General features: G+C 45.0%; 1 protein-coding gene across 5 annotated transcripts in view; it reads right to left on the reverse strand.

Moving 5' to 3' along the window:
• Positions 1-24586, reverse strand: part of ACADM (acyl-CoA dehydrogenase medium chain) — a 101394-nt gene that overhangs the window by 66601 nt on the left and 10207 nt on the right. For 3 of the 5 annotated variants that reach the window (XM_085879933.1, XM_085879931.1, XM_085879932.1), the window contains 2 exons: positions 18130-18277; positions 5416-5513 (listed from right to left, as the gene is read on the reverse strand). In XM_085879933.1, coding sequence (XP_085736059.1) covers positions 5416-5513; positions 18130-18274 — 243 coding nt within the window. In that variant the 5' untranslated portion in view covers positions 18275-18277. The remainder of the gene's footprint in view (positions 1-5415; positions 5514-18129; positions 18278-24586) is intronic. The other 2 variants (XM_085879934.1, XM_085879935.1) reach the window with 1 other exon arrangement.

A 24586-nucleotide genomic window follows, 5' to 3' on the forward strand; every position in this document is an offset into this window, starting at 1 on the left:
TAATTGTGATGGTAGACTCAAGAAGACAAACAAGGCAAGTCTTGCAAGGCAACTTGAGAAAATGAGTGCTCCAGCAGACTCCATTCCAGCACCATCTACTACAGTTATCGATGGAATGAGTCTGATGCATAAGATCAATGGTGAAAATAGAACATTTGCAGAACTTTCACAACACATCCTGACCTCAACTCTTCAGGAAGGTGCAGACAGTGTGAGAATCGACATAGTGTTTGACACATACACAGACAATCTCTCAATCAAAACTCTTGAAAGAGAACAGAGAGGATCTGGCTCAGGAATAATATTCAACAACATTTCCCCAAATCACAGAATCCGACAATGGAGACGCCTTCTCACAAACTCTCCTAGCAAGACTGCATTGGTAAAATTCCTGACTAGTGACTGGAAGAAACCAGAGATGCTTGAAAAATTAGGTGACAAGGAGCTGTATGTGACTAGTGCAGAAAAGTGCTTCTGACTGACAAGAGATGGGCATGATGAGGTCCAACTGCTACAAACATCACAGAAGGAAGCAGACACAAGAATGCTACTCCATGCCAAACATGCATCAACAGTGTCTGTTGTCATTATTGCAGATGATACTGATGTACTGATTATCAGTTTCGAATTCAGCAGAGGCATAACTGCAAAGCTTTACATGCGATGTGGTACGAAGAACCGCATACCATACATCGATATCAAGAACCTAAGTACTATCCGAGGAGAGAGAGAGTGTGTAAAGCGTTAGTGGGTTTGCACTCTTACACAGGCTGTGACTCAGTAAGTGCCTTTGGAGGACGTGGTGAATTAGGTGCCCTGAAGCTTTGCATAAAAGAACCCAAGTATCAGAGGCACTAGGGGATCTTGGACAGTGATGGATGCTCTCAGCAGACATGTATGACACATTACAGGAGTTCACCTGTCATATGTATGCCACGAGATTACCAGTTACTGAGGTCAATGACATGCGCTATCAGCTTTTCAAAGCAAAAAGTGACATAGAATCAGGACAGCTTCCTCCTTGTAATGATTGTCTTTACTTTCATGCATTAAGGGAAAACTACCAATCCTGCATATGGTATCGTAGCCCACATAATTATCCATCCATCCCAAGTCCTGAAGGTCATGGTTGGGTCCTGAATGAAGAAGGGAAACTTATCATTCAATGGATGAAGGGCCCACCTGCCCCAGATGTTGTGCTTGAGTTTATGTCATGCAAATGCTCATGAGCATGCAGTCATCCTGATTGTCAGTGCATGGCAAATGGGCTTAAATGCTCAGAGATACGTGCAAGCTACAAACATGTGACAACATGAAAAGTGACTCAGACTTTACCATGGAACAGGACAGTTCAGATGAGGATGACGCCAGTGATGAAGAATAGTGTACTGGTACTTGTAGTAAGGAAATTAAAAGTTTACAATTATCACAACTAACTTATAAATATTCTCCAGAACTAGAATGGTTACTAATGGTGTTATTGGAAATTAGATAGAAGTAGATAATGTGACATGGTGGTGGTGGTTGCCTTTTGTAGGGCATCTCAATAAAATCAGGACCTTTATCTTTATTGTGTCAAACTGTGGTAGATAATGGTACATTTTTCACCAAGGACTATATAACAATACAATGCTGTTTAAAGTTGTGTGTGTGTGTGTGTGTGTGTGTGTGTGTGTGTGTGTGTGTGTGTGTGTGTGTGTGTGTGTGTGTGTGTGTGTGTGTGTGTGTGTGTGTGTGTATATATATATATATATATATATATATATATATATATATATATATATACATACATACATACTCATTTAAAATGTTTGAAGTACTTTTGAAATGATGAATGGATTACAAAGATAATCCCCAAAGTATGCATGATACAAGTGTTTATACATTTAGGATAGTTATATATGAATCTAATAATCACCAAAGAGTATCTTATAAAATATAGTTTAGCGATATTGTAAAGATTTTAAGAAAATAATTCCAGGACGAGGAAAAAAAATCAGTTATTTTCCTTCATTTTTGTCATTCTGGGGGTGGTGATAAAGATTGGTGTGCTCTGGCACTGAGTGGCTGAGTGCGCAGCCTGGTGTTGGCTCAGTGGTTAGGGTGGCGACTTGGGATCCTAGGATCCCTATTAAACTAGGGTCCTGAGTTCAAGCCCCGTCGGCCGCTGAATTAATACACTGGGGGGTTGACTCAGCCTGTCATCCTTCCGAGGTCAGTGAAATGAGTACCAGTTCCAGTGTGTGTACAGGTAGAGGGGCACGGCATCAGCGACAGTCGCGCTTCAAGAAATGATAGCTACACCGGCAGCTAAGCTGCCATACGACCACCACCACCACAACGAAATTGTGAATTAAAAATAAACTGTTTTCATTGCCTTTCTTATACATTGATTTTATTGCGTTGTTTCCATAATTGTAAATATAGTCTGAGTTGGTTATATTAAAAAGATATACCAGTATGTCTCTTTGTATCAACTATATCGAAGAAGGATTTCATAAAAATGTGGCAAAAACTATAACTGTATGAGAAATACTGATTTCAATTAATAACAATATTAAAATAAAATTATTCAAAATAAAATCAAAATTCATTGCAAACTCTTTAAACGCTGTCAAGTGGTCAATGGTTTTTCCCTTATTAGTTTACAATATCAATTAAATTACTATTTTTTGTAAATAAACATACATAAAATAAATGTTTTGAGTGGGGGGGGGGGGGTAATCTGAAATCGTAGGAGGAAGGATGAAATCGATTTCAAGCTACACCCAGGGGTAACTTGAAATCTATTTCGGATCATCGGGAGGTAACTTGAAAGGGGGGTAACTTGAAATCTTTACACCGGCACTCCGGGTACAATCGGCCCATGATCGAAGTGAGTCCTTCCGCGCCGGTACTCTCGGCTAAACGTCGTTCGTGACCGTCGAAGACGAGCCATTTGTTGACACTTTCTCTCCATTTATCCCATCTTACAGACGTAAAACGTTTGACTTCTTCGTTCGCCACATTGTCCTGGTGAATAATACACGGGGGAGCGTCCTCACTCGCCATATTCATCAAAAATCGCCGATCATCTGCCGGTGATTTCCTCCCTGCAGGAAGCTGCCAGCTTGGACAACTTAGCTGGTCACATGACAGTGACGTAATTTGCATACGATGTCAGCCGATGTATTGGCTGTCGAGGCGTCACGTGGCCCACACGTGATCTGAGTGGAGAAAATTCAAATGAGAAAGCGTGAGGAATGCATCGATTTCCAAGATGAAAATACACAAGAACTGTAGCTGTTTGTGTGGAGAACTTTTGGATACGTATGTATTTGGATATATACTATCATATTATCAGGGTTTTGTCTACCCCCCCCCCCCGCCCCAATGAGTGGAATGAAACTTGATTTTCAGGCACTTTCTGAGCCATGGCTGATGGCCTATTGGCTTTTTTCACAAGATCTTGGCTATTCGTTGTTCACCTTGGCGTCTTGGTTTTCTTGGCGTTTAGGTTTTCTATTCACATCACTTTTCCGAAACCTTGTGAATTCTTGGATTTTTTCATTGGCTCACCTTGGCATTTATGAAAATGAGGAGTGGTCACACTGCTCATGGCAAGCTTCGAACCCCGGATCCACAACAATATATACTAGCTGAAACCCCGTCACAGACGGATTCCGTTCATTCAACCACCCTCACAAGCTCACAAACACTCGAGGGACATGGACTGGACAGGGTGTGCTTGCCCCCCGCCTACTCATCCCCCGCCCCTGCCCCATTCAATTTGCTTACCCCTGCCCAAAAATGTAATTACACCGGCCCCGCCTCTTCACTCCCCGCCCCTCGTCTATTGATTCCCCGCCACACTTGCCCCCGGTCCCCCGCCCCTTGTCCACCCCCTCACACTCAACTCCGCCTAATTCAACCCAGCCCCCGCCCCATTTCCCCCTCTCTCCTGCTTTCAATTTGTTTACCTCTGCCCAAAAATTTTCTTACCTTGCCCCCCACCTCTTCACTCCCTGCCCCCGTCTCTTCATCCCCAGCCCCCGCCTCTTCACTCCTCACCCCCATCTCAACGAAAAGTGTTTATTCTGCTTCAGATTTGAAGTTTGACTATTGCCACTATGTGCGATGCACTCTTACAGGTACGAGTGCGCGGTCTCAACCTAAGCTTGATGTAGTATGCGCTGCCGCAGAGTGAAAAAAAAAAACCAACAACGACGGCAACTGGTAACGGACTTCGAATCCCTCCGCCGCTCGAATCCCTCCGACCCCGAATCCCAATAGCCAAGGGAAGAAAGCGACGACGAACCCGAGCCGATGCCAACAGCGGCAGAGATGCGGATGGCACTCGCCAAATTGGACAGGGGATGCAGCTCTCAGGTTTTGCCCATCCCGATTTCCGCCACATGACGGATTCAATTAAGGAACATTTGCGCAAAAACTTCCCTCCCAAGCAAGCGACCTTGGAGAGATTCATTTGAACAATCCCCTTGTCACCGTTTGATAAATCAATGTTTTTGTAGCATAAAGCAGTGTTTAACGACATTCGCTTTTTGTCTTATCTATCCAGTAGGTGGCTGAAAATAGGTTCTCCGCTTAATAAATCCAGCGGGTTAATAAATCCAAACGGCGTGGTCCCATGGTGGATTTATAAAGCGGCGTCTACTGTACAATGTTTGTTACATTTTTTGTGTCAAATTCACATTCTGAGGTAGTCACCAAGTGCAGAAGAGGATTTTACATTGCTGATGCTATTTTCGAGGAGTGGAATTGGTAATTACACCTCTCAGCAGTAACGTTCTGACGACGGACGTAATGACGTCACCGAATGACCGATGATGTCATGACGTCCTGACGCCTCTAAGCGGTGACGTCACACGTCGCCATGTAAACGAATGTAAAACGAAAAGTGTTTATTCTGCTTCAGAGTTGAAAGTTGACTATTGCCACTATGTGCGATGCACTCTTACAGGTACGAAGTTTCTTTCAGTCCAGGTCACAGTACCGAGAAAAACGTGACGTGACCGCTAGGAGGAGCACAAAATTGGTCCTTGAGCATTAATATATAGATAATCGAACCCCAAAACTTGATGACACAGCAAATGCTGCACGACCTGTAAGCATCAAGCATCGTCTGCCAAACGAACACAGTTTCTGCCCTGCTGATCACGAGTTAGGAGGTAAGGTTGCAATCAGGAAGGATAAATTAAACAATAGGAGCAACTCTGTCCCTAAATGCAACACAACACAATTCTCGATGTAAATGTACATCATATAGCACTGCAGTGCGACTTCAGAGTATGCCTGTAACTCAAGTGTTGCAGCCCGCAGTCTTATGTTGTTAATCATTCACTTTGTGACAATCATAACCATCGGTCCTTCCATACAAAACAAAAAAAAATTGAAAAAAAAATTTAAACTGCCTACCTCTCCAGTTTTATCATAATGAGCCGCTTGTGGGATAATCTCCTCCCTGGCGAAGCGTCGTGCAACCGATTGAAACTCCTTCTGCTGTTCTGACAATTCTACAAGACCACAATGGGGAAAATAATTTTTTTAAAACAAAAAATAAATCAGTTACATAATGTGTCTTTTCTGTTTTCTTGACTGTTAAAGTCGATTCCAAGAATATTTAAAAAGAAATACAACTGTACATCTCCTCCTCCACCTCCACATAGATCCCTATAACACATTTTCAAAATAGATTTGAAGCAGAAAGTTGAGATTTGAAGCAGAAAGTTGTGCAGAAATTTGCTTGTACTATGATGCAGCATGTGCAATTAAAACATGTCCATTCACTCAAGTTAGTATACTGTACACATTGCGCTTCACCAAAGCTTCCAGTAACTCACGCCAACAATTAGTAACTAGAGCGAAGTCAACGGCACGCCATCGCAAATCCCCAACCTCAAGCAAAGTTGAAAGATGGCAAAAAGTTCCACCAGCAATGATCGAATATCAAATGGAGTTAAAAAAAACAAAATCTTCTGTTTTGACCCCTGTGACCCTTAGTCCCCATACCCTCAGCCATGAACTAGGGTGGGGGGTCAACTCCAAACAAATAGTTACAAACATCACGCATCCTCCAATGTTTATTTCATGTACAAATTTCCATGAAAATATTGTTGCAGTTGCGGAAAGAAGGGAGAGATGCTGATAGCTCAGGAGGTATATAATGGTGATAAGTGCTGTTTAAGTGTCCCGCATGTTAAATGCTGGTTCAGTTGCAGGAAAGACTAATGCCTTTATTGGTTTATTTTGTCTTGGAGTTACAACATAACTTTTTCACATCCTTCCCTAAAGATGCTTGATGTCGTGTTCAGTTGGGCCGGACATTCCTGATATTGGAGGATCCGCCTTCATAACTTACAAAGGAGGTGATGTGACTCGTCACAATTTAAAGAAAGAGGCAAGACATTGACTGCGTTGCAATGTAAATGGTTGCTTTGGCGAACTCCTCATGAAAATTACATTGTTACTTTGAACCAAATCGTGCCCACTGCTTTTCTGGTCAGCTTCAAGGGAAGGGGAGTTATTGAGGGTTTTATTTTGGCTCGAAAACGGGACATACCACCATTTTCCCTCTCTCCCATGTGAGGAGTCAAGAGGTTTTGGCTCCAAGGCAAGATGGAGCACCATTTTGTCTCTTTCCCATGTGAGGAGTCGTGAGGTTTTGGTTCGGAGAGATGCATGCCTACATTTTTCCTGTCTCTCCCGTGAAGCAATCACACAATTGAGAGATCAGACGGGTATTGGTGATGCGTTACCGTCAATAGAAGACCATAAAACTGCAATCCAACCACGCCTGAAACCGAATCCTTTATTTCTGCTGCTTCTTCAGTTGTGATTTTGAATGCTCCCCTCCCCTCCCTTCGTTAGAAGTCAAAACATATCAACATGTTGGCCTTCGTTAGATAGCTTTGTGGCATGAGTGTGTGTGTGTGTGTCAAGAGGATCGGGTTATTCCAGTGAAGTGGAAAGTGTACTGCATTTCTTTTTGCCTATGCTGATCATGAATGATTAATTCATTGAAGCTTTTATAAGGAAACCATTGTTGCCAATGAATTCATTCCAAACAATAAACCTCATGTGCATAGGAGTCTGGCCCAGTAGTATAAAAGGGTTACATCACCAGCCACCAGAGGGTGACTTTGCTCCCCTCCCTCTTCCCCCACAAAATTGTGCAAGCTTCCAAAAACCGCTTGGCTCGCTTGTGGGCCCTCAGCCCGGAGGATTGGGAATGGGACCTAGGATCGCTGACGTCACCACCTGTAACACTCGTAATCAGGAGTGAAATTTGGGACCCTGGTTCGAATCCCATCACCCGAAACAATATGTTTAAGCATAGGGGCAATACCCCTGGGCGCTCACGTGGTAGTGGCTGGATAAGATAATCAGGAAACCACTGGTCGGCGTGGATGACCGATAAAATATGTAATGGAGAAGAAAGTAAATACCTATGGATATTTATTATTATTTTTTAATGCCATGAATAAACTTTAGAACATCATGAGTGATGAAGGTTGTGGTCAAGTTTCATCGAAATTGTGTGTGTGGTTTCAGAGAAGAAAGAAAATACATATTTTTGGGGGGGGAGTCAACCCCCCTTAAACTCCCATAGACCCCGATTTTTCTAAGGTCATGAACAAATTTTGGTACACCATGGGTGATGAAGGTTGCAGTCAAGTTTCATCGAAATTGTGTCGTTTCCGAGAAGAAAGGAAAATAATTTTTTTTTTGGGAGGGACATCCGAGACAGAGACAGACAGACAGAGAGACAGAAAGACAGATAATTTGTACACTGTGAGCATATTTGCAGAAAAGTTGATGAAAATCGTATTCACAGAACAACCAATCAAATAATATTTATTGTTCAACTCAAATCAATAAAGTGTCAGTCAATAAATAATAATGAAAAGTCAAACAATAAAAGTTGTACGATAATTTGTTGCGTTGTTTCAATTTTAAAATTTAAACTAATTGATAGTTGAAAGTTGATAGATTTCTTTCATTTCATGATGGCGATTATGATCATGAGGGTACCAAGCCTACAAGGCTGGGTATCCAATTGTTTTTCTTCTCTTTATTATTCTTCTTCTTCCGCCGGCAATTTTCGGGGGGTTTTTTGCTTTAAAATTCATTTTTTCGGCAGCCGTAAGTCCGATCGACACGGTTTTTCACCGTAGTATCTTTTTTGTGGCATATTTAGTTGATCAAGGATGACGTCAGAGGCCACGTGGTACTGGCGCCGTCTTTGAAAAAAACCGAAAAACTTTGGACCTCTGTATCTCCGAAACTGCACAAATGAAAAAATTGAAACTTGGCACGTGGCAAGAACTCCCCATGGGGAAGAAGTGCGATTTTTTGTGACGTCATCGGTGAAGTTGTATCCTAGTGAAAATTTGACACGTAGAACGATGCATCCGAAAAATTGGAAATTTGAGCGTCATCTACGCAACTCAAAGAAAAAAAAATGTTTTGACGTCATAGGTCACATGGTTCGGCAGCCATATTGCTTTGAAAAACAAAAATCTTCTCCAGAGCGGCTGGACAGATTGAGACAAATAATAATAATAATAATAAAAAAATAAAAAAAAAAAACTTTGCATACACATTCCCCATGACATCATCTTACAAGTTTGTTAATTTCTAATTGATAGGTCACATGGTTTGGTGGCCATTTTGAATTTACCCTAAAACCTTCAAACATCTTCTCCAGAACAGCTGGTCAGATCAAGGGGAAACTTCACGCACATATTCTACAAGGCTCATGAATAATTGATAGGTCACAGGGTTTGGCAGCCATATTGTATTTAAGAAAATATTAAATAATGTTTTCTCTGGAACCAAGAATTCTATTGAAGTGAAACTTTGCGACTATCATCTAACGTCATTACTGCATGTACGGTAAAAAATATGATGTCACAAGTCACATGATTTGGTGGCCATCTTGGATAGAAAAACACACCTTGTCCGATTAACACGAAACTTCACAAGCATGATCTGTGAACCCATTTGAAGTACATGGTGCCCCACAGAAAACCAGGAAATTTGGTACAGTTTATTTAAAACAAAACAAAAGCAAACTTAGATGAAGTGTAAAACAAAGATACACTTTATTTTAGAAAATTTATATGTTAGTTTATTGATATGGTAAAATACGGCAAAATAAATCTCAAAATCTCAAATTTCCTGGTTTTCTGTGGGGCACCCTGTAGAATAGAAACTTATGCCATGGGTCACGTGGTTCGGCAGCCATATTGGATTGAAAATTTAAAAAATTTAAAATCTTCTTCTCCGAAACGGCTAAACAGATTGAGGCGAAACTTTACACACGTTCCCCAAGACATGCTTGTACAAGTTTGTTAATTTCTAATTGATAGGTCACATGGTTTAGTGGCCATATTTAATTTACCCTAAAACCATTAAAAATCTACCCCAGAACAACTGGTCAGATCGAGGAGAAACTTCACAGACATATTCTCCAAGGCAAGGAAATATGTTTGTTAATGAACAATTACTAGGTCACATGGTTTGGCAGCCATATTGGATTGAAAAAAATATTAAATAATGTTTTCTCTGGAACCACTTATCCTATCGAAGCGAAACTTTGGAACCCTCATCTAAATGCCATTGCTGCATATAGGGTAAAAACATATGACATCACAAGTAACGTGGTTTGGTGGCCATCTTGGATAGAAAAACATGCCTTATCCAATTAACATGAAAGTTAACATGATCGCCTACCCCATTGGAGGAAGTATATAAGTTTATGATGTCATATGTCATGTGGTTCATCAGCCATATTGGATTGAAAATTAAAAAAATTAAAAGGTCTCCTTAACTGAAATGGCTGAACAGATCGAGACAAAACTTTACAGGTATGACCACCTGTCCATGACGAACAAGAAGTTCCCGACTCTTTTTGACATTAGTCACATGGTTTGGCAGCCATATTGGATTGAATGAAAAATATTAAATAATGTTTACTCTGGAACTGCTGCAATCAATCAATACGAAACTTCAAAATTATGATCTAGCTTACATGGGGAATGTAGGTTTTAAATTTCAACCCGATTAGTCAGAAGGTCTGGCAGCCAGAATTATTTAATTATTTGAATCTGAGAACTTTTTTTTTTCACAAGGCTTAATAAATAGATTGAATGCGGCATGTTACTCGATCCATAACTCATCAATCCTGCATAGTAGAGAGATGTGTGGGGTGCTTTGTATTACTCGGGGGAGTTCCGGTTTACCCTGTGGACCCATGGTTACATTTCCTGCACATTTAATACTTCATATTCAGGAAATTTAAACACCAATTCAATTGATACCGACGATGTCCTCAGGAAAAAGGGCTAACTGCATCGGTAATAAATAGACTGAACATTTCGTGTTACTCGGTCCGTAACTCGTCAATCCCGTGTTGTATCAAAGCAGGACGTCTTGGTACCCGGTCATCACTGCCAGCAGTTATAAAGTGGCAGTTCTAGTTATTATCATTTTTCTTTATAAGAACAATACTCATGGAATAGCAGGGCAGATCTGACATATTGCATATTTGAATCCCTGGAGGGAAGAGTGAGACAAAACAGCCTGTGGAGGGTGGTTCCAGAGATGGCAGAAGCGTGGAATAAGAGTTGTGTGCAATCAGCCTGGATTTTGAAACTTTAACCGAGAGTGGGTTGCTGGAAGAACGCTTCCATCCTGGTGTAGATATGGAGGGTCAGAGGACAAATATGTGGTTACAAAAGAACAAAACAGATAGACCACTGATCTGCCTGTAATGTAAAAATAACAGACATTGTGCTCCAGCCTCATCACAGGAGATCTCAATACATTTGAGAGCTTTTATATGTCACAGAATCAAGGAGCGACGTGATGATGGGGTACCAGCCCATAACAGAGAGCAGTACTCCATTGAGCTACGGACAAAGCTTTAGACACTGAGTGTTTCCCAAAGAAAGATGTGGATCGAGGGAGGGTGCCCAGTCTGCGGCTGGCTTTGAAGGCGACTTTGACTGCGGTGGTGAAGTTTAACCGAATGAACCTCTTCCAGTGGCTGACCATGGAAATAGATAGGTGGGTAAGTTTGACAATCTTTTTGGAGTGGCAGTGTGAGTGAGACTTTCCAGGATTAAAGAACATGTTCCATTGATCACACCAGATAGAGACAGAGACAGAGACAGAGACACAGTTGCATTATGCCTAGCATCAAGATGGAGGTACTAATTGGACACGATGTGGAGTCGTATGAAAAAAGGAGAAGAGGGTTTTCCAAAGCTTTTTTTAGTTGAAAGTAAAAAGTAACCAGTTGATTCATTGGAACAGCACTAACTGGCTATTAGAAATGTTTTTGCATTGGCATTCTATGGTATGGAAGCCTGGTGTTGGCTTCATGGTTCAGGTGGCTGGCTGAGGATCCTAGTCCAAAGTTAGAGCCCTTTTGGCTATTGAATTAACACCAGGTGGGTTGACTCAGCCCGTCATCCTTCCGAGGTTGGAAAAATGAAAACCAGTTTACTGGTGGAGGGGCACAGCATCAGTGGCACAGCCACACTTCAGAGAAATGATAGCTACCTGGCAGCCAAGCTTTCATACGCAAGAACAGAACAGAACTGTTTGGAAACTTGTCAATACTTGTGAAGTTTGTTGACAGGCAGAAAGCTTAGAGCACCCAAGAAGTGATGCAGCTGCACCTCAGACAAGAACATTTCATAAGGAAGAGGCAAGAAACAATGCAGCAGTCTGACATTAGGAAACGGTTCAAGAAAGCTTCAAGTTTGACAAGATGATGAGCCCGATGAGTCTGAGAAAGTAGAAGTTGACACTTTAGATCAGCGATCTTCACTATTTTTTAGAAGGTGGGGGGGGGGAACTTTTGCCGATAAGACATCAGTGTGAGAGCCGAAACACCACCAGCAGGACTCCAAAATGGCTGCTATTAGAACCTGCCTCCACGTACGCTTTTTTGTTGTTGTTGTTGTTGTTGTTGTAGTAGTGGTTACTGGTTGCAAGCATAATTGTTTGCATACTGCCATCGACTGACGTCGTGATGTTACTTTTACGCTTCGCATTGGAACACTCATTTGAAACCATTGGGACAATTTGATAGCATTTATGGTGGATTATGATGAGATGTTTTCACATTGTGTATTATCGGCCGCAGAAAGTCAGGGGCCGCTCTTTTGGCCACCAGGGGCTGCCAGTGGCTCGTGGTAAGTGCAATGAACAGGGCTTTAGATCATCCATCAACTTCAAAGGATTAGTTTATATTTTATTGTTTTGCATAATTCATTGGTAATTACCTTTATACTGTACCGTAATACTATATAAAAACTGCATCAGTCTCTGTCCATCCATTTGGGGAGGGGCGTCTCAGTTCAGGACGGGCCTTCAAAATCAAATCGCCGCCATTTTGTTCACTCCGTAGAGCCTCTTTTGTAAGGCTCGCTCATTCTTGCACTCTCATGGCTTTGTCTCAACTCTAACTCCATATCCGATTTCATTTTTTGGAGTCGCCAAGATGGTGCAAGTTTCTTATGCAAAAAAAGAAACGGGGAAAAATTAGCAGTTTTAGATAAAATGCATTTTAAGTGAAATTAAGGCCTGTAAGAAAAGTCCATTCAGACTCCCTCACGGCGAGATCTTCAGTCGAATTCAGCATCTGATATCATTTTTTGAAGTCGTTAAGATGGTTCAAGTTTCAGTTTCAGAAAATGGTGAGAAAATAGGATGAACTTTGGTGTTCAGACACAAAAATTCATTTTAATAGCCGTTTTGAATTTATCTGGAACAGAATTGATGTGGGGAGAGGAGAGAGGGTTTGGGGAGTAATGAGAGGAGAGGGGGTATGGAGAGTAGTGAGAGGAGAGGGGGTATGGGGAGTAGTGAGAGGAGAGAGGGTATGGGGAGTAATGAGAGGAGAGGGGGTATGGCAGGTAGTGAGAGGAGAGGGGGTATGGGAAGTAGGGAGAGCAGAGAGGGTATGGCGAGGAATGAGAGGAGCGGGGGTATGGGAAGTAGTGAGAGGAGAGGGGGTATGGGGAGTAGTGAGAGGAGAGGGGGTATGGGGAGTAATGAGAGGAGAGGGGGTATGGGAAGTAGTGAGAGGAGAGGGGGTATGGGAAGTAGTGAGAGGAGAGGGGGTATGGGGAGTAGTGAGAGGAGAGAGGGTATGGAGAGTAGTGAGAGGAGAGGGGGTATGGAGAGTAGTGAGAGGAGAGGGGGTATGGGGAGTAGTTAGAGGAGAGAGGGTATGGGGAGTAATGAGAGGAGAGGGGGTATGGAGAGTAGTGAGAGGAGAGAGGGTATGGGGAGTAATGAGAGGAGAGGGGGTATGGAGAGTAGTGAGAGGAGAGGGGGTATGGGGAGTAATGAGAGGAGAGGGGGTATGGAGAGTAGTGAGAGGAGAGAGGGTATGGGGAGTAATGAGAGGAGAGGGGGTATGGAGAGTAGTGAGAGGAGAGGGGGTATGGGGAGTAATGAGAGGAGAGGGGGTATGGAGAGTAGTGAGAGGAGAGGGGGTATGGGGAGTCATGAGAGGAGAGGGGGTATGGGAAGTAGTGAGAGGAGAGGGGGTATGGGGAGTAGTGAGAGGAGAGAGGGTATGGAGAGTAATGAGAGGAGAGGGGGTATGGGAAGTAGTGAGAGGAGAGGGGTATGGGGAGTAGTGAGAGGAGAGAGGGTATGGGGAGTAATGAGAGGAGAGGGGGTATGGGAAGTAGTGAGAGGAGAGGGGGTATGGGAAGTAGTGAGAGGAGAGAGGGTATGGGGAGTAATGAGAGGAGAGGGGGTATGGGAAGTAGTGAGAGGAGAGGGGGTATGGGGAGTAGTGAGAGGAGAGGGGGTATGGGGAGTAGTGAGAGGAGAGGGGGTATGGGAAGTAGTGAGAGGAGAGGGGGTATGGGAAGTAGTGAGAGGAGAGGGGGTATGGGGAGTAGTGAGAGGAGAGAGGGTATGGAGAGTAGTGAGAGGAGAGGGGGTATGGAGAGTAGTGAGAGGAGAGGGGGTATGGGGAGTAGTGAGAGGAGAGAGGGTATGGGGAGTAGTGAGAGGAGAGGGGGTATGGAGAGTAGTGAGAGGAGAGAGGGTATGGGGAGTAGTGAGAGGAGAGGGGGTATGGGGAGTAGTGAGAGGAGAGGGGGTATGGGGAGTAGTGAGAGGAGAGGGGGTATGGAGAGTAGTGAGAGGAGAGAGGGTATGGGGAGTAGTGAGAGGAGAGGGGGTATGGAGAGTAGTGAGAGGAGAGGGGTATGGGGAGTAGTGAGAGGAGAGGGGGTATGGAGAGTAGTGAGAGGAGAGGGGTATGGGGAGTCATGAGAGGAGAGGGGGTATGGAGAGTAGTGAGAGGAGAGGGGTATGGGGAGTAATGAGAGGAGAGGGGGTATGGAGAGTAGTGAGAGGAGAGGGGTATGGGGAGTCATGAGAGGAGAGGGGGTATGGGAAGTAGTGAGAGGAGAGAGGGTATGGGGAGTAGTGAGAGGAGAGGGGGTATGGAGAGTAGTGAGAGGAGAGGGGGTATGGGGAGTAGTGAGAGGAGAGAGGGTATGGGGAGTAGTGAGAGGAGAGAGGGTATGGGGAGTAGTGAGAGGAGAGGGGGTATGGAGAGTAGTGAGAGGAGAGGGGGTATGGGGAGTAGTGAGAGGAGAGGGGGTATGGGGAGTAGTGAGAGGAGAGGGGTATGGGGAGTAGTGAGAGGAGAGGGGTATGGGGAGTAGTGAGAGGAGAGGGGGTATGGGGAGTAGTGAGAGGAGAGAGGTTATGGGGTGTCGTGAGAGGAGAGGGTGTATGGGAAGTAGTGAGAGGAGAGAGGGTATGGAGAGTAGTGAGAGGAGAGGGGTATGGAGAGTAGTGAGAGGAGAGGGGGTATGGGGAGTAGTGAGAGGAGAGAGGGTATGGGGAGTAGTGAGAGGAGAGAGGGTATGGGGAGTAGTGAGAGGAGAGGGGTATGGAGAGTAGTGAGAGGAGAGGGGGTATGGGGAGTAGTGAGAGGAGAGGGGGTATGGGGAGTAGTGAGAGGAGAGGGGTATGGGGAGTAGTGAGAGGAGAGGGGGTATGGGGAGTCGTGAGAGAGGAGAGGGGGTATGGGGAGTAATGAGAGGAGCGAGGGTATGGAGAGTAGTGAGAGGAGAGGGGGTATGGGGAGTAGTGAGAGGAGAGAGGGTATGGGGAGTAATGAGAGGAGAGGGGGTATGGAGAGTAGTGAGAGGAGAGAGGGTATGGGGAGTAGTGAGAGGAGAGGGGGTATGGGGAGTAGTAAGAGGAGAGAGGGTATGGGGATTAGTGAGAGGTGAGGGGTATGGGGAGTAGTGAGAGGAGAGAGGGTATGGGGAGTAGTGAGAGGAGAGGGGGAATGGAGAGTCGTGAGAGGAGAGAGGGTATGGAGAGTAGTGAGAGGAGAGGGGTATGGAGAGTAGTGAGAGGAGAGAGGGTATGGGGAGTAATGAGAGGAGAGGGGTATGGAGAGTAGTAAGAGGAAAGAGGGTATGGGGAGTAGTGAGAGGTGAGGGGTATGGGGAGTAGTGAGAGGAGAGAGGGTATGGGGAGTAGTGAGAGGAGAGGGGGAATGGAGAGTCGTGAGAGGAGAGAGGGTATGGAGAGTAGTGAGAGGAGAGAGGGTATGGAGAGTAGTGAGAGGAGAGAGGGTATGGGGAGTAATGAGAGGAGAGGGGGTATGGAGAGTAGTGAGAGGAGAGAGGGTATGGGGAGTAATGAGAGGAGAGGGGGTATGGGGAGTAATGAGAGGAGAGGGGGTATGGAGAGTAGTGAGAGGAGAGAGGGTATGGGGAGTAGTGAGAGGAGAGGGGGTATGGGGAGTAATGAGAGGAGAGGGGGTATGGGGAGTAGTGAGAGGAGAGAGGGTATGGGGAGTAATGAGAGGAGAGGAGGTATGGGGAGTAGTGAGAGGAGAGAGGGTACGGAGAGAAGTGAGAGGAGAGGGGGTATGGGGAGTAGTGAGAGGAGAGGGGGAACGGAGAGTCGTGAGAGGAGAGAGGGTATGGGGAGTAGTGAGAGGAGAGGGGGTATGGGGAGTAGTGAGAGGAGAGAGGGGATGGGGAGTAATGAGAGGAGAGGGGGTATGGAGAGTAGTGAGAGGAGAGAGGGTATGGGGAGTAGTGAGAGGAGAGGGGGTATGGGGAGTAGTAAGAGGAGAGAGGGTATGGGGATTAGTGAGAGGTGAGGGGTATGGGGAGTAGTGTGTGGAGAGAGGGTATGGTGAGTAGTGAGAGGAGAGGGGGAATGGAGAGTCGTGAGAGGAGAGAGGGTATGGAGAGTAGTGAGAGGAGAGGGGTATGGAGAGTAGTGAGAGGAGAGAGGGTATGGGGAGTAATGAGAGGAGAGGGGGTATGGAGAGTAGTAAGAGGAAAGAGGGTATGGGGAGTAGTGAGAGGTGAGGGGGTATGGGGAGTAGTGAGAGGAGAGAGGGTATGGAGAGTAGTGAGAGGAGAGAGGGTATGGAGAGTAGTGAGAGGAGAGGGGGAATGGAGAGTCGTGAGAGGAGAGAGGGTATGGGGAGTAGTGAGAGGAGAGGAGGTATGGGGAGTAGTGAGAGGAGAGAGGGTATGGGGAGTAATGAGAGGAGAGGGGGTATGGAGAGTAGTGAGAGGAGAGAGGGTATGGGGAGTAGTGAGAAGAGGGACGGCGAGTCGTGAGAAGAGTAGAGAGGGAGGTGAAGTAGAAGAGTGAGGATAGTGAGAGGAGAGGGGGGTGGCAGAGTGAGGGCCGGGGGAGTAGTGAGAGAGGGGAAGAAGGAGAAGAGCGGGGATGAGAGGGGTAGTGAGAGAGGGAGAGGAAGAAGGGGGAGTAATGAGAGAGGGAGAGAAGGAATGGGAAGTAGAAGAGGGAGGGTAGAGGGAGTCATAGAAGAGTGAGGGTGGAAGAAGTAGTCAAAGAGCGAGGGTGGAGGGAGAAGGAGAAGAGCGAGGATCGGGTTTCCTGTTTGGGAATGAGTTGTGACACCGTTTTGACTGTATCTGGTTGGATGTGATGTGAGGAGGGCCATAGTGAGGGGAGGGGGAGGAGAGGGGGAGAGGGAGGTAGAGAGCAGAGGTAGGGGGAGCAGGGAGGGAGGAGGAGTAGCTAAGTGCGAAGAAAAACTGAAGTTCCGGTTCGAATCCTTGTCTAATTATATTTTTTCATGTTCCCGGGGTATATACATACACACACACAGACACATATATATATATATATAGTATATTTCAGACGAGTGTTCACTCTTTTACAATGACATAATGAAACAATACTTTGAAAAACTTTGTGCATAATAAATTGAAGGTGTGGACCGACGATAGAATCTAATATTTATGAATAACGTTTGGTTTTAAGGAATTTTTAATTTGTGAAGTGAAGTGTATTCAATGCAAGTCAATCAAGGCAGGTTCTCTCCCCTCTCAAGTCAGGTTCGAAGTAAGTTACTCCACTCCGTTCCACAACCCCTCCCTGCTCCCCTCCCCATCCCCCCCTCTCCATCCCCAATCTCCCCCCTCTTGTCTCCCTCCTCCCTCTCTTCTCCCCATCAATGTGTGTGCCAATAAACGGGACGTCACATGTGCCAGAATCCCCCCTCTCCTCCCCCTCCCATGAGTGAAGCATCAGATATAAAGAGGGCCGGTCCAAATGTCAGACATGTCTTTGCCTGTGGGTTTACCACGGATGCCTCACGAGTAATGTTATGTTTTCACCCCTGTCTGCCTGTGAGTGGGATGTCTCAAAAAGTTGTGGACAGATTTGCATGAAACTTGATAGACAAGTTGGGTGTGTAACTCGGACGAAGTTATTCGGTTTTGGTGAAGATCCGAATCCGGATCTGGATACGAGATTAATTTAATTTTTAAAGTGATTCTTTACCATTTTGAGATTGGGCCAAAAACATTATTTACTGCGGCATGATATTTCAAAACTATATTGGGCACGATATGTTCTCGTCGATCAGGCATTGCATGGTGGAGGTATGTGCTCCACCGAGTGCCCTTCTCACGCTTGATAAGACGATGGGAATTGGGGGCAAGTAGGGGGAAGGGGAATTGGCTTTCCAGAACACGAATACACAACAGGTAAAATTTAATGCATGAGCAACTGACTCAACAAACATTGGCAGGTTAAAAAAAAAAAAAATTCAAAATAATAATGGGTTCTCACCAAGGTTGAAACCAAGACTGACAGATTCTTGTTTCATCACGCGAGCCGAGCTGCAGGAACGGAAAAAACACCCAAATCCAAAACTCGTCGCCCATTGTGACCTCACGAGTTTCAGACTCGAACCACAAAGTCTCTGTGCAATCATTTTCTGAAAAAAAAAAAATATATATATATATATATATATATATATATATATATATATATATAAAAACATGAGGGATTTTGCACGTATCCAGTAATCACTATGAGTAGGGCAGATAACAGCAATTTTTGAGAGGAATCGTGCAAATGATGATACAAACATCAAATTTGGCACATTTGTTCTCCAGGGGATTCTAATCAAATCTGCCTGATTGGCCATTTGAAAATCCAAATTTTGAAAAATAAAAATAAAAATAAAAAACTTCAAAAAAGTCAAGATCATGAATCAATGTTGGATGCTGGCTGAGATTGGTGAATGTTTCAGAAACATCATAACAGACGTTCGAAGTCTGCCATGCAGTTTTCTTCCCTTAACCGTGGAAGGCAGACACGACGTCACATCCAGTGAACGCATGGAAGTATGGGATCCCTCTAGCTTTCTCAGGCCCTATTTCACATACTACCTCATGGACTGGAATCCATCACGCCTTGGCTCCTTGGCCAAAGGCAATCCACATGTTGTCATGACCTAGTTCCTGTAAGGATGGCAGTACAGATATTGCGATGACTAGTACATCCGTGTCATTTGCCTTTATGATAATGGACTTGCTACCATCCGTCGTTGCATCCCTGGTGTGTACAAATATTCAAGTGTCAGCTTCTTCATGACAACATGGAGACACAGCATCCAGTGACTTACTTGTGTTGCTAATGGCATCTTCTCCTTTTATGACAATGACTGTGCTTGTCGTCTGTGCTTCACACATCTTTTCCGCAAGGAAGTGAAACAGCTCAGTCTTGTTGCTGTCATCTCGAAGAAAGCTTCTCCAGTTACTTGGGGTCTTACTGGTTCCTGTCACTCTTCTGATTCCTTGCCCCCTTTTCGATCTTGCCTCGGACTTCAGACTTGACTTCTTGTACACATCAAACACTACGTCCAGCCTCTCGTACCTGGCACCATCGGATTCCACCTTTGGGATGATGTCTTCTTTAGCATAGTCATCAAATGTCTTTGAAGTGCGTGGAGGTAGGGCATTGATAAGTGCTGAGCCATCAATGATGACTGCATCTCCCCTTGGTTCTCTGTCTGGGATGTTCAATTGTGCTTCAAGAATTTCAGCCAGCTGTGACTTCAAATTTTTTTGAAGGTTTTTTTTTTTTCAAATTTTTCTAAATTTGGATTTTCAAATGTCCAATCAGGAAGATTTGATCAGAAAGCCCTGCAGAACAGAAATGCCAAATTTGATGCTTGTATCATCATTTGCACGATTTTTCTCCTATCTACTACACTATATACTCGGGAGCTGACAGGATAGCCGAGAGGTACGCGCACTCACCTCTTAGTTGTCCAGCTTGGGTTTGAATCCCGACCCAGATTATAAGCTGTCAATCCTGTGTTTCACGGGCATGGCGATTCATCAATTTGTGTGTCGTCCTTCGGATGGACGGTAAACGGGAATCCCGTCTGCCAGCATTCGTTGGTGGACGTTAAAGACCCCATGGTGTCCTTTGGAAGAGTAGGCAAGCTATCGCAAGCATCATGAACAAATTCCAAATTCCTGCTCTAACCAGCAGAGGACATTGCATCAGCGGCACAGCGGCACCCTCAGCCAATGATGCTCCGCCGCAGCCTTGTGCTGCAAATGAACGAAGATCATCATCATACTTGTGTAGTTCATCAGGCTTTCAAACGCAGTCCCTCATCTCCGTGCAATTTCCCAGTGTTAACCCCTTTGCTCTCGTTCTGAAGGTGATGGTTTAAAGCTCCAGTCTCTGGTTATCCAATTTTGACAATCATTGAAGTTGGAAAATAAAAACATATTCGACGTCTGTCATTCCTGCTTTGTAGCAACAATATGGATTGCTGATTAGATAACACAAAACAAACCAAATATAACCAGTTTTGCTTATGAGGGCCCGGTCAGGTAGAACAATGGATGGCACGAATGGAACATCGAGGTATGCCAACAGACTTGGAAAGGAAAAGGGAAGATGACGCTTTCGGGATTGTCACTCCATTGGAATGTAACCACACATGACTGGTTGAGGCATTCAAGTTCAAATGACAAAATGAGCAAAAAAACAAAAACAGAAGAAAATGAAATATAAAAAAAGAAAAGGAGCTTAATGGGGAGGTACAATTTTTGGGGAGGTTAAAAAAAAAGTGTGGGGTTATCCAAATGTGAAAGAAGGAGAACTAGAAGGGCACTCGGTAGAGCGCATACCTCCGCCACGTAATACCTGATCCATGAGAACATATCAGGCCCATGATACACTTTTGAAATATCATGCCATACAGAACTATATCGTTTTTGGCCCCATCTCTCAATGGTGAAGAATCACTTGGTAAATTAAATAATTCTCGTATCCAGACCCGGATTCAGATCTTCACCAAAATCAAATCAGTTCATCCTTGTCACACACCGAACCTGGCCACAACTTTTTGAGATATCCTGTACACAAGCAAGCAGACAAACAAACAAACAAACAAACAAACAAACAAACAAAGACAGAAAGGGGTGAAAACATAACTTCCTTCACCTTCGGTAGTGGAGGTAAAAATAAATAAAGGTCAATTTGTAAGTCATTTAGCAGCTGTGGTCTCGGTGATCATCTCCACTATAATGGAGCTCAGTGTTTGTTATCTCCTCCTCGACGAAGCGTCAACGGTCCATGAAACTCATCTATATTGTACTTAGTACAGTATACACGACTGGATCGCTATACGTTTTAGCTCACGAGCGAAAGTGTATATACTCGCTCATTATCACCTGTTACTGTACGACATTATCAAAAAAAATGCTGTGACAATATATTCGGTGTCTCCGCGTGACTATCTTCAATTATAACTCCATAAAAGCCACTCGGGAAGCAACGCCTCATGCGGAAAAAAAATGGCACGTGAAACAGGAACGAAATCACGACTGCAGATCTCGGAACCGTGGACAACAAAATCATGTGATCACCACCAGCACCTCCTCCACCACCTCCTTCACCACCTCCACCTCTGCCACCCGTCCATGGAAAGGGTAATCGACTAGTTTTATTAAACCAAACAAGAGAAATGGGGGCTATATGAAGCCCTTTTTCGAGCCACACCCACTCCCATAACCATCCTGATATTTTGAAACTAATATTATCAAATGAAAGTTCCATATCTATACCAACAAAAGCAATAGTAAAATCCATGGGACCTTTTAAAAACAAAGAATAAAACAGGTCCAAAGTTGCCTTGTTTGACTGATAATGTACATATCGATGTACATTTTATGTGCAGGTATATGGACATGACATGTACATGGTCTGCCTCTATCACCAATTTCCATCACTTGCCACAGAAGTCCACTATATTCCATTGCTGATTCAAGAGTAAAGTATTTTCACAAAATGAGGCACCACGAGGAGGAGTGATGTAAGAACACATCGCCCATTTTGGAGTTGATGCAAGAGTTGATGCCAGTTGATCCCATTTTGGAGTTGATGATGCTATTTTAACCCTTATCTTATCATCCAAGCCCATCATCATCATATCATTAAAAAAATGTCGCTTGCATCACTCCTCCTCACGGGGCTTCAAATGTCTTATCTGTTTTTGGGCCATCCATCCTAAAAATCTGTTTGTTTCATTGAACCCCAGGCTGTTTTGAATGTGGCCGAGATAGGTAGAGAAATGTTTTCTCGATGCGAGTCTTTTCTTTTCCTGAAAAGTTTGAAGAAAATCCATGAAATATTTAGATACAATTTATGTAACTCTTGGGTAGGATGGTTTGTAAGAAACAGACAGTATTTTTAGGATGGTCCATGGGAATCTGTCCACATTTTTTCTCTGCTCAACGTTTGATGTGTGCCTTTGCATCTTCATAATCTTTCTTTTGGAAGATCAGCTGGCATCGATTGTTGATAACCGTTGGCGGATGCATCTTGCACAGAACTGTTGAAATTGGGTGTTCTTCGATCTCTGGTGTACTGGGCCAAATGAATAATTCCTTTCCACACAAATGAAGGAATGAAACCTTGACAGCCTCTCCATTCTCCAGAATTCAGTGATGCTCTACTGGTCAGCGAGTGAGCTCTTCGTGGCAGAAATGGGCCTCAAATACCATGATTTCCGTTGAAGAAAATGCACGATCGATATGCCATGGCTGAGTGATGTCCCCTGAAACAAAAATATGCATTTACTGTCGAGCAAAAGTATCTGTTTGGAGAAGTACGCCGAAACTTTTATTGGTGCATGAACAAAAGGATTTTTTTTTTCTATCAGATTATATTTAGCCTATGTTTTTTCAGAATGGACTGAACATGAACAGCGGGAAGCAATGTTCAAATCACCCCATTTTTCTCCTGGCTTTCATGAAAAAAACAAAAATATAAATAAATCAACGAAACATGAACTAGACTCAGCCATGCTATCCCTGACACCATGGCATTAGTATGACCGACATTCATAATGCCTAATGATAGAACGATGCTGATTTCACATAGGAACAGACAGTAAACACATGGTATCTTGGATTGAATTGATGCTGGATTTCAAAACTGCTAATCCCAGATAACCTTTGACCTATTTATAAGCAGACAAATGCAGGAAATTGTAACTTAACAGGAATGATATTGTTACAAATTTCGGTCCGCCCGGCGTGCGATCGGCCACGTAACTCGAATCACGACCGCGTCGCCCACCGGAACGGACAATTCAGTCGTGACCCTCCCGGAACAATGCCGGGAGCTAGTCACGGGTGGGTCTTTCGACCTCACCACAATCGTGCCAATTGGCCACCCACGCAAGATAGGGTTGTTCGCCAAATTCGACCTACCTAAGTACCTGTGCGAGTAGTTAACCGGGCGATCGTACCTCGCCGCAGGCCGGCCGAGGACACGAACCGCTTAAGCGGTCCGTTCCGTGCTTCAGTGATAACCGAGCGGTGTTATCGCCGACCCCGACGGATGTCTTTCTATTTACTGGGTGCTTCCACCCTTCTACCAATTCCTTCCGTGATGCAAGATGGCACTTTCAAACAAGGGAAAAGGACGCAACAAAACGGGGAACAGTTCAACAAGCACGTTTATTACACACTCAGACAAGGCACGTATTTACAGCCATACAGTGAATCATGCACGTATATACAGTAATACAGTGAAAGCAAACAATTGAAGAGTTACAACCGAATAAATGGGCTTTTATTCACACACAGCTACTTAGACAAGTCTACTTTTCAAGACGGCACCACCACATGCACTTATACAAAAGCAAAGAAAAGCCACCCTCAAAGACAAGGGTGGCAGACAGGTCCGTGGACCAAATGTAGGTGGAGCCTGGATGAGCGTCAGGTCCACGAGACCGAAGGGTTTTACCCCCACCCTCGTGGCGCGATGGCGGGCAAGCCGCAATTTCAGCGTAGCCGCGCCTGACTTTGTGCCCCTGGCGTGGCCGGTGATATGAGCTCTCTCCGGCGTTCTCCGCGCAGGCTCACGTTACACAGCCGACACCACGGTTGGGGAGGGAACGGACGGGGTTACAGGCGCTTTCTCAGTGCAGATGCTCGGTATGGGGAGGGGGGGGATTGTTGATGCCCGGTATGGGGAGGGTTGTTTATGCCCAGTATGGGGAGGGTTGTTGATGCTCCCTCAGCACGTCGATGCTCGGGATGGGGGAATTGTCGATGCCCTCTCAGCACATCGACGCTCGCTGGGCGAGACGGGGGTTACCGGCGCCCTCTCAGCGCAAAGCTCGGTATGGGAGAGGGGAATTGCTGACGCTCCCTTCCGTGAGCACACTGGACCGCATTGGCTCCGGCAAAACTCCTCCTGGCTGTGGCCTCCACGACGCCCCTTTCCCGGCGGTGGTCCCCACTCAGCCCTCTGGCTTGCTCCTGAGCCCTTCTCCACGTCCCTGCTCCGTTCACCACTCTCACTTCTGACCCGAGCTTCGTCCTGTTCGTCCTTCTTATCCATCTACCGGCCCCCGTCTGCTGCTTCGAGCTCCGTCCTGTTCTCCGACCCCTCCAGACTGCCTCGAGCTCCGTTGTGCGTGCTCTTATATAGGCCGGGGGAGTGGAAAAATCCGACGCCCGACCTATGACCTTCGACCTCTGGAAAGCATACCTGGTTGAAATCACCAGGGCCTTGCCCTGTCAGCGTGACCCCTGACCCCGGCAAAGCCGACGTGGTAGGAATCACCAAAGCCTCGCCCTGTCAGCTCAGTTTCATCCCGACGAGCCGATGGGTGTAACACACCGAGGCGTTTGCCTTTCGGCGCGGCTTCGTTCCCGCGAGCCGGCGTGTGTGTAAATCACGGAATCTCCGTCCGCCAATGCGG

This window comes from Eptatretus burgeri, chromosome 4 (assembly GCF_056783735.1).
Source record: "Eptatretus burgeri isolate ZD-2024b chromosome 4, Ebu_testis_v1, whole genome shotgun sequence".
Taxonomy (NCBI): Eukaryota; Metazoa; Chordata; class Myxini; order Myxiniformes; family Myxinidae; genus Eptatretus; species Eptatretus burgeri.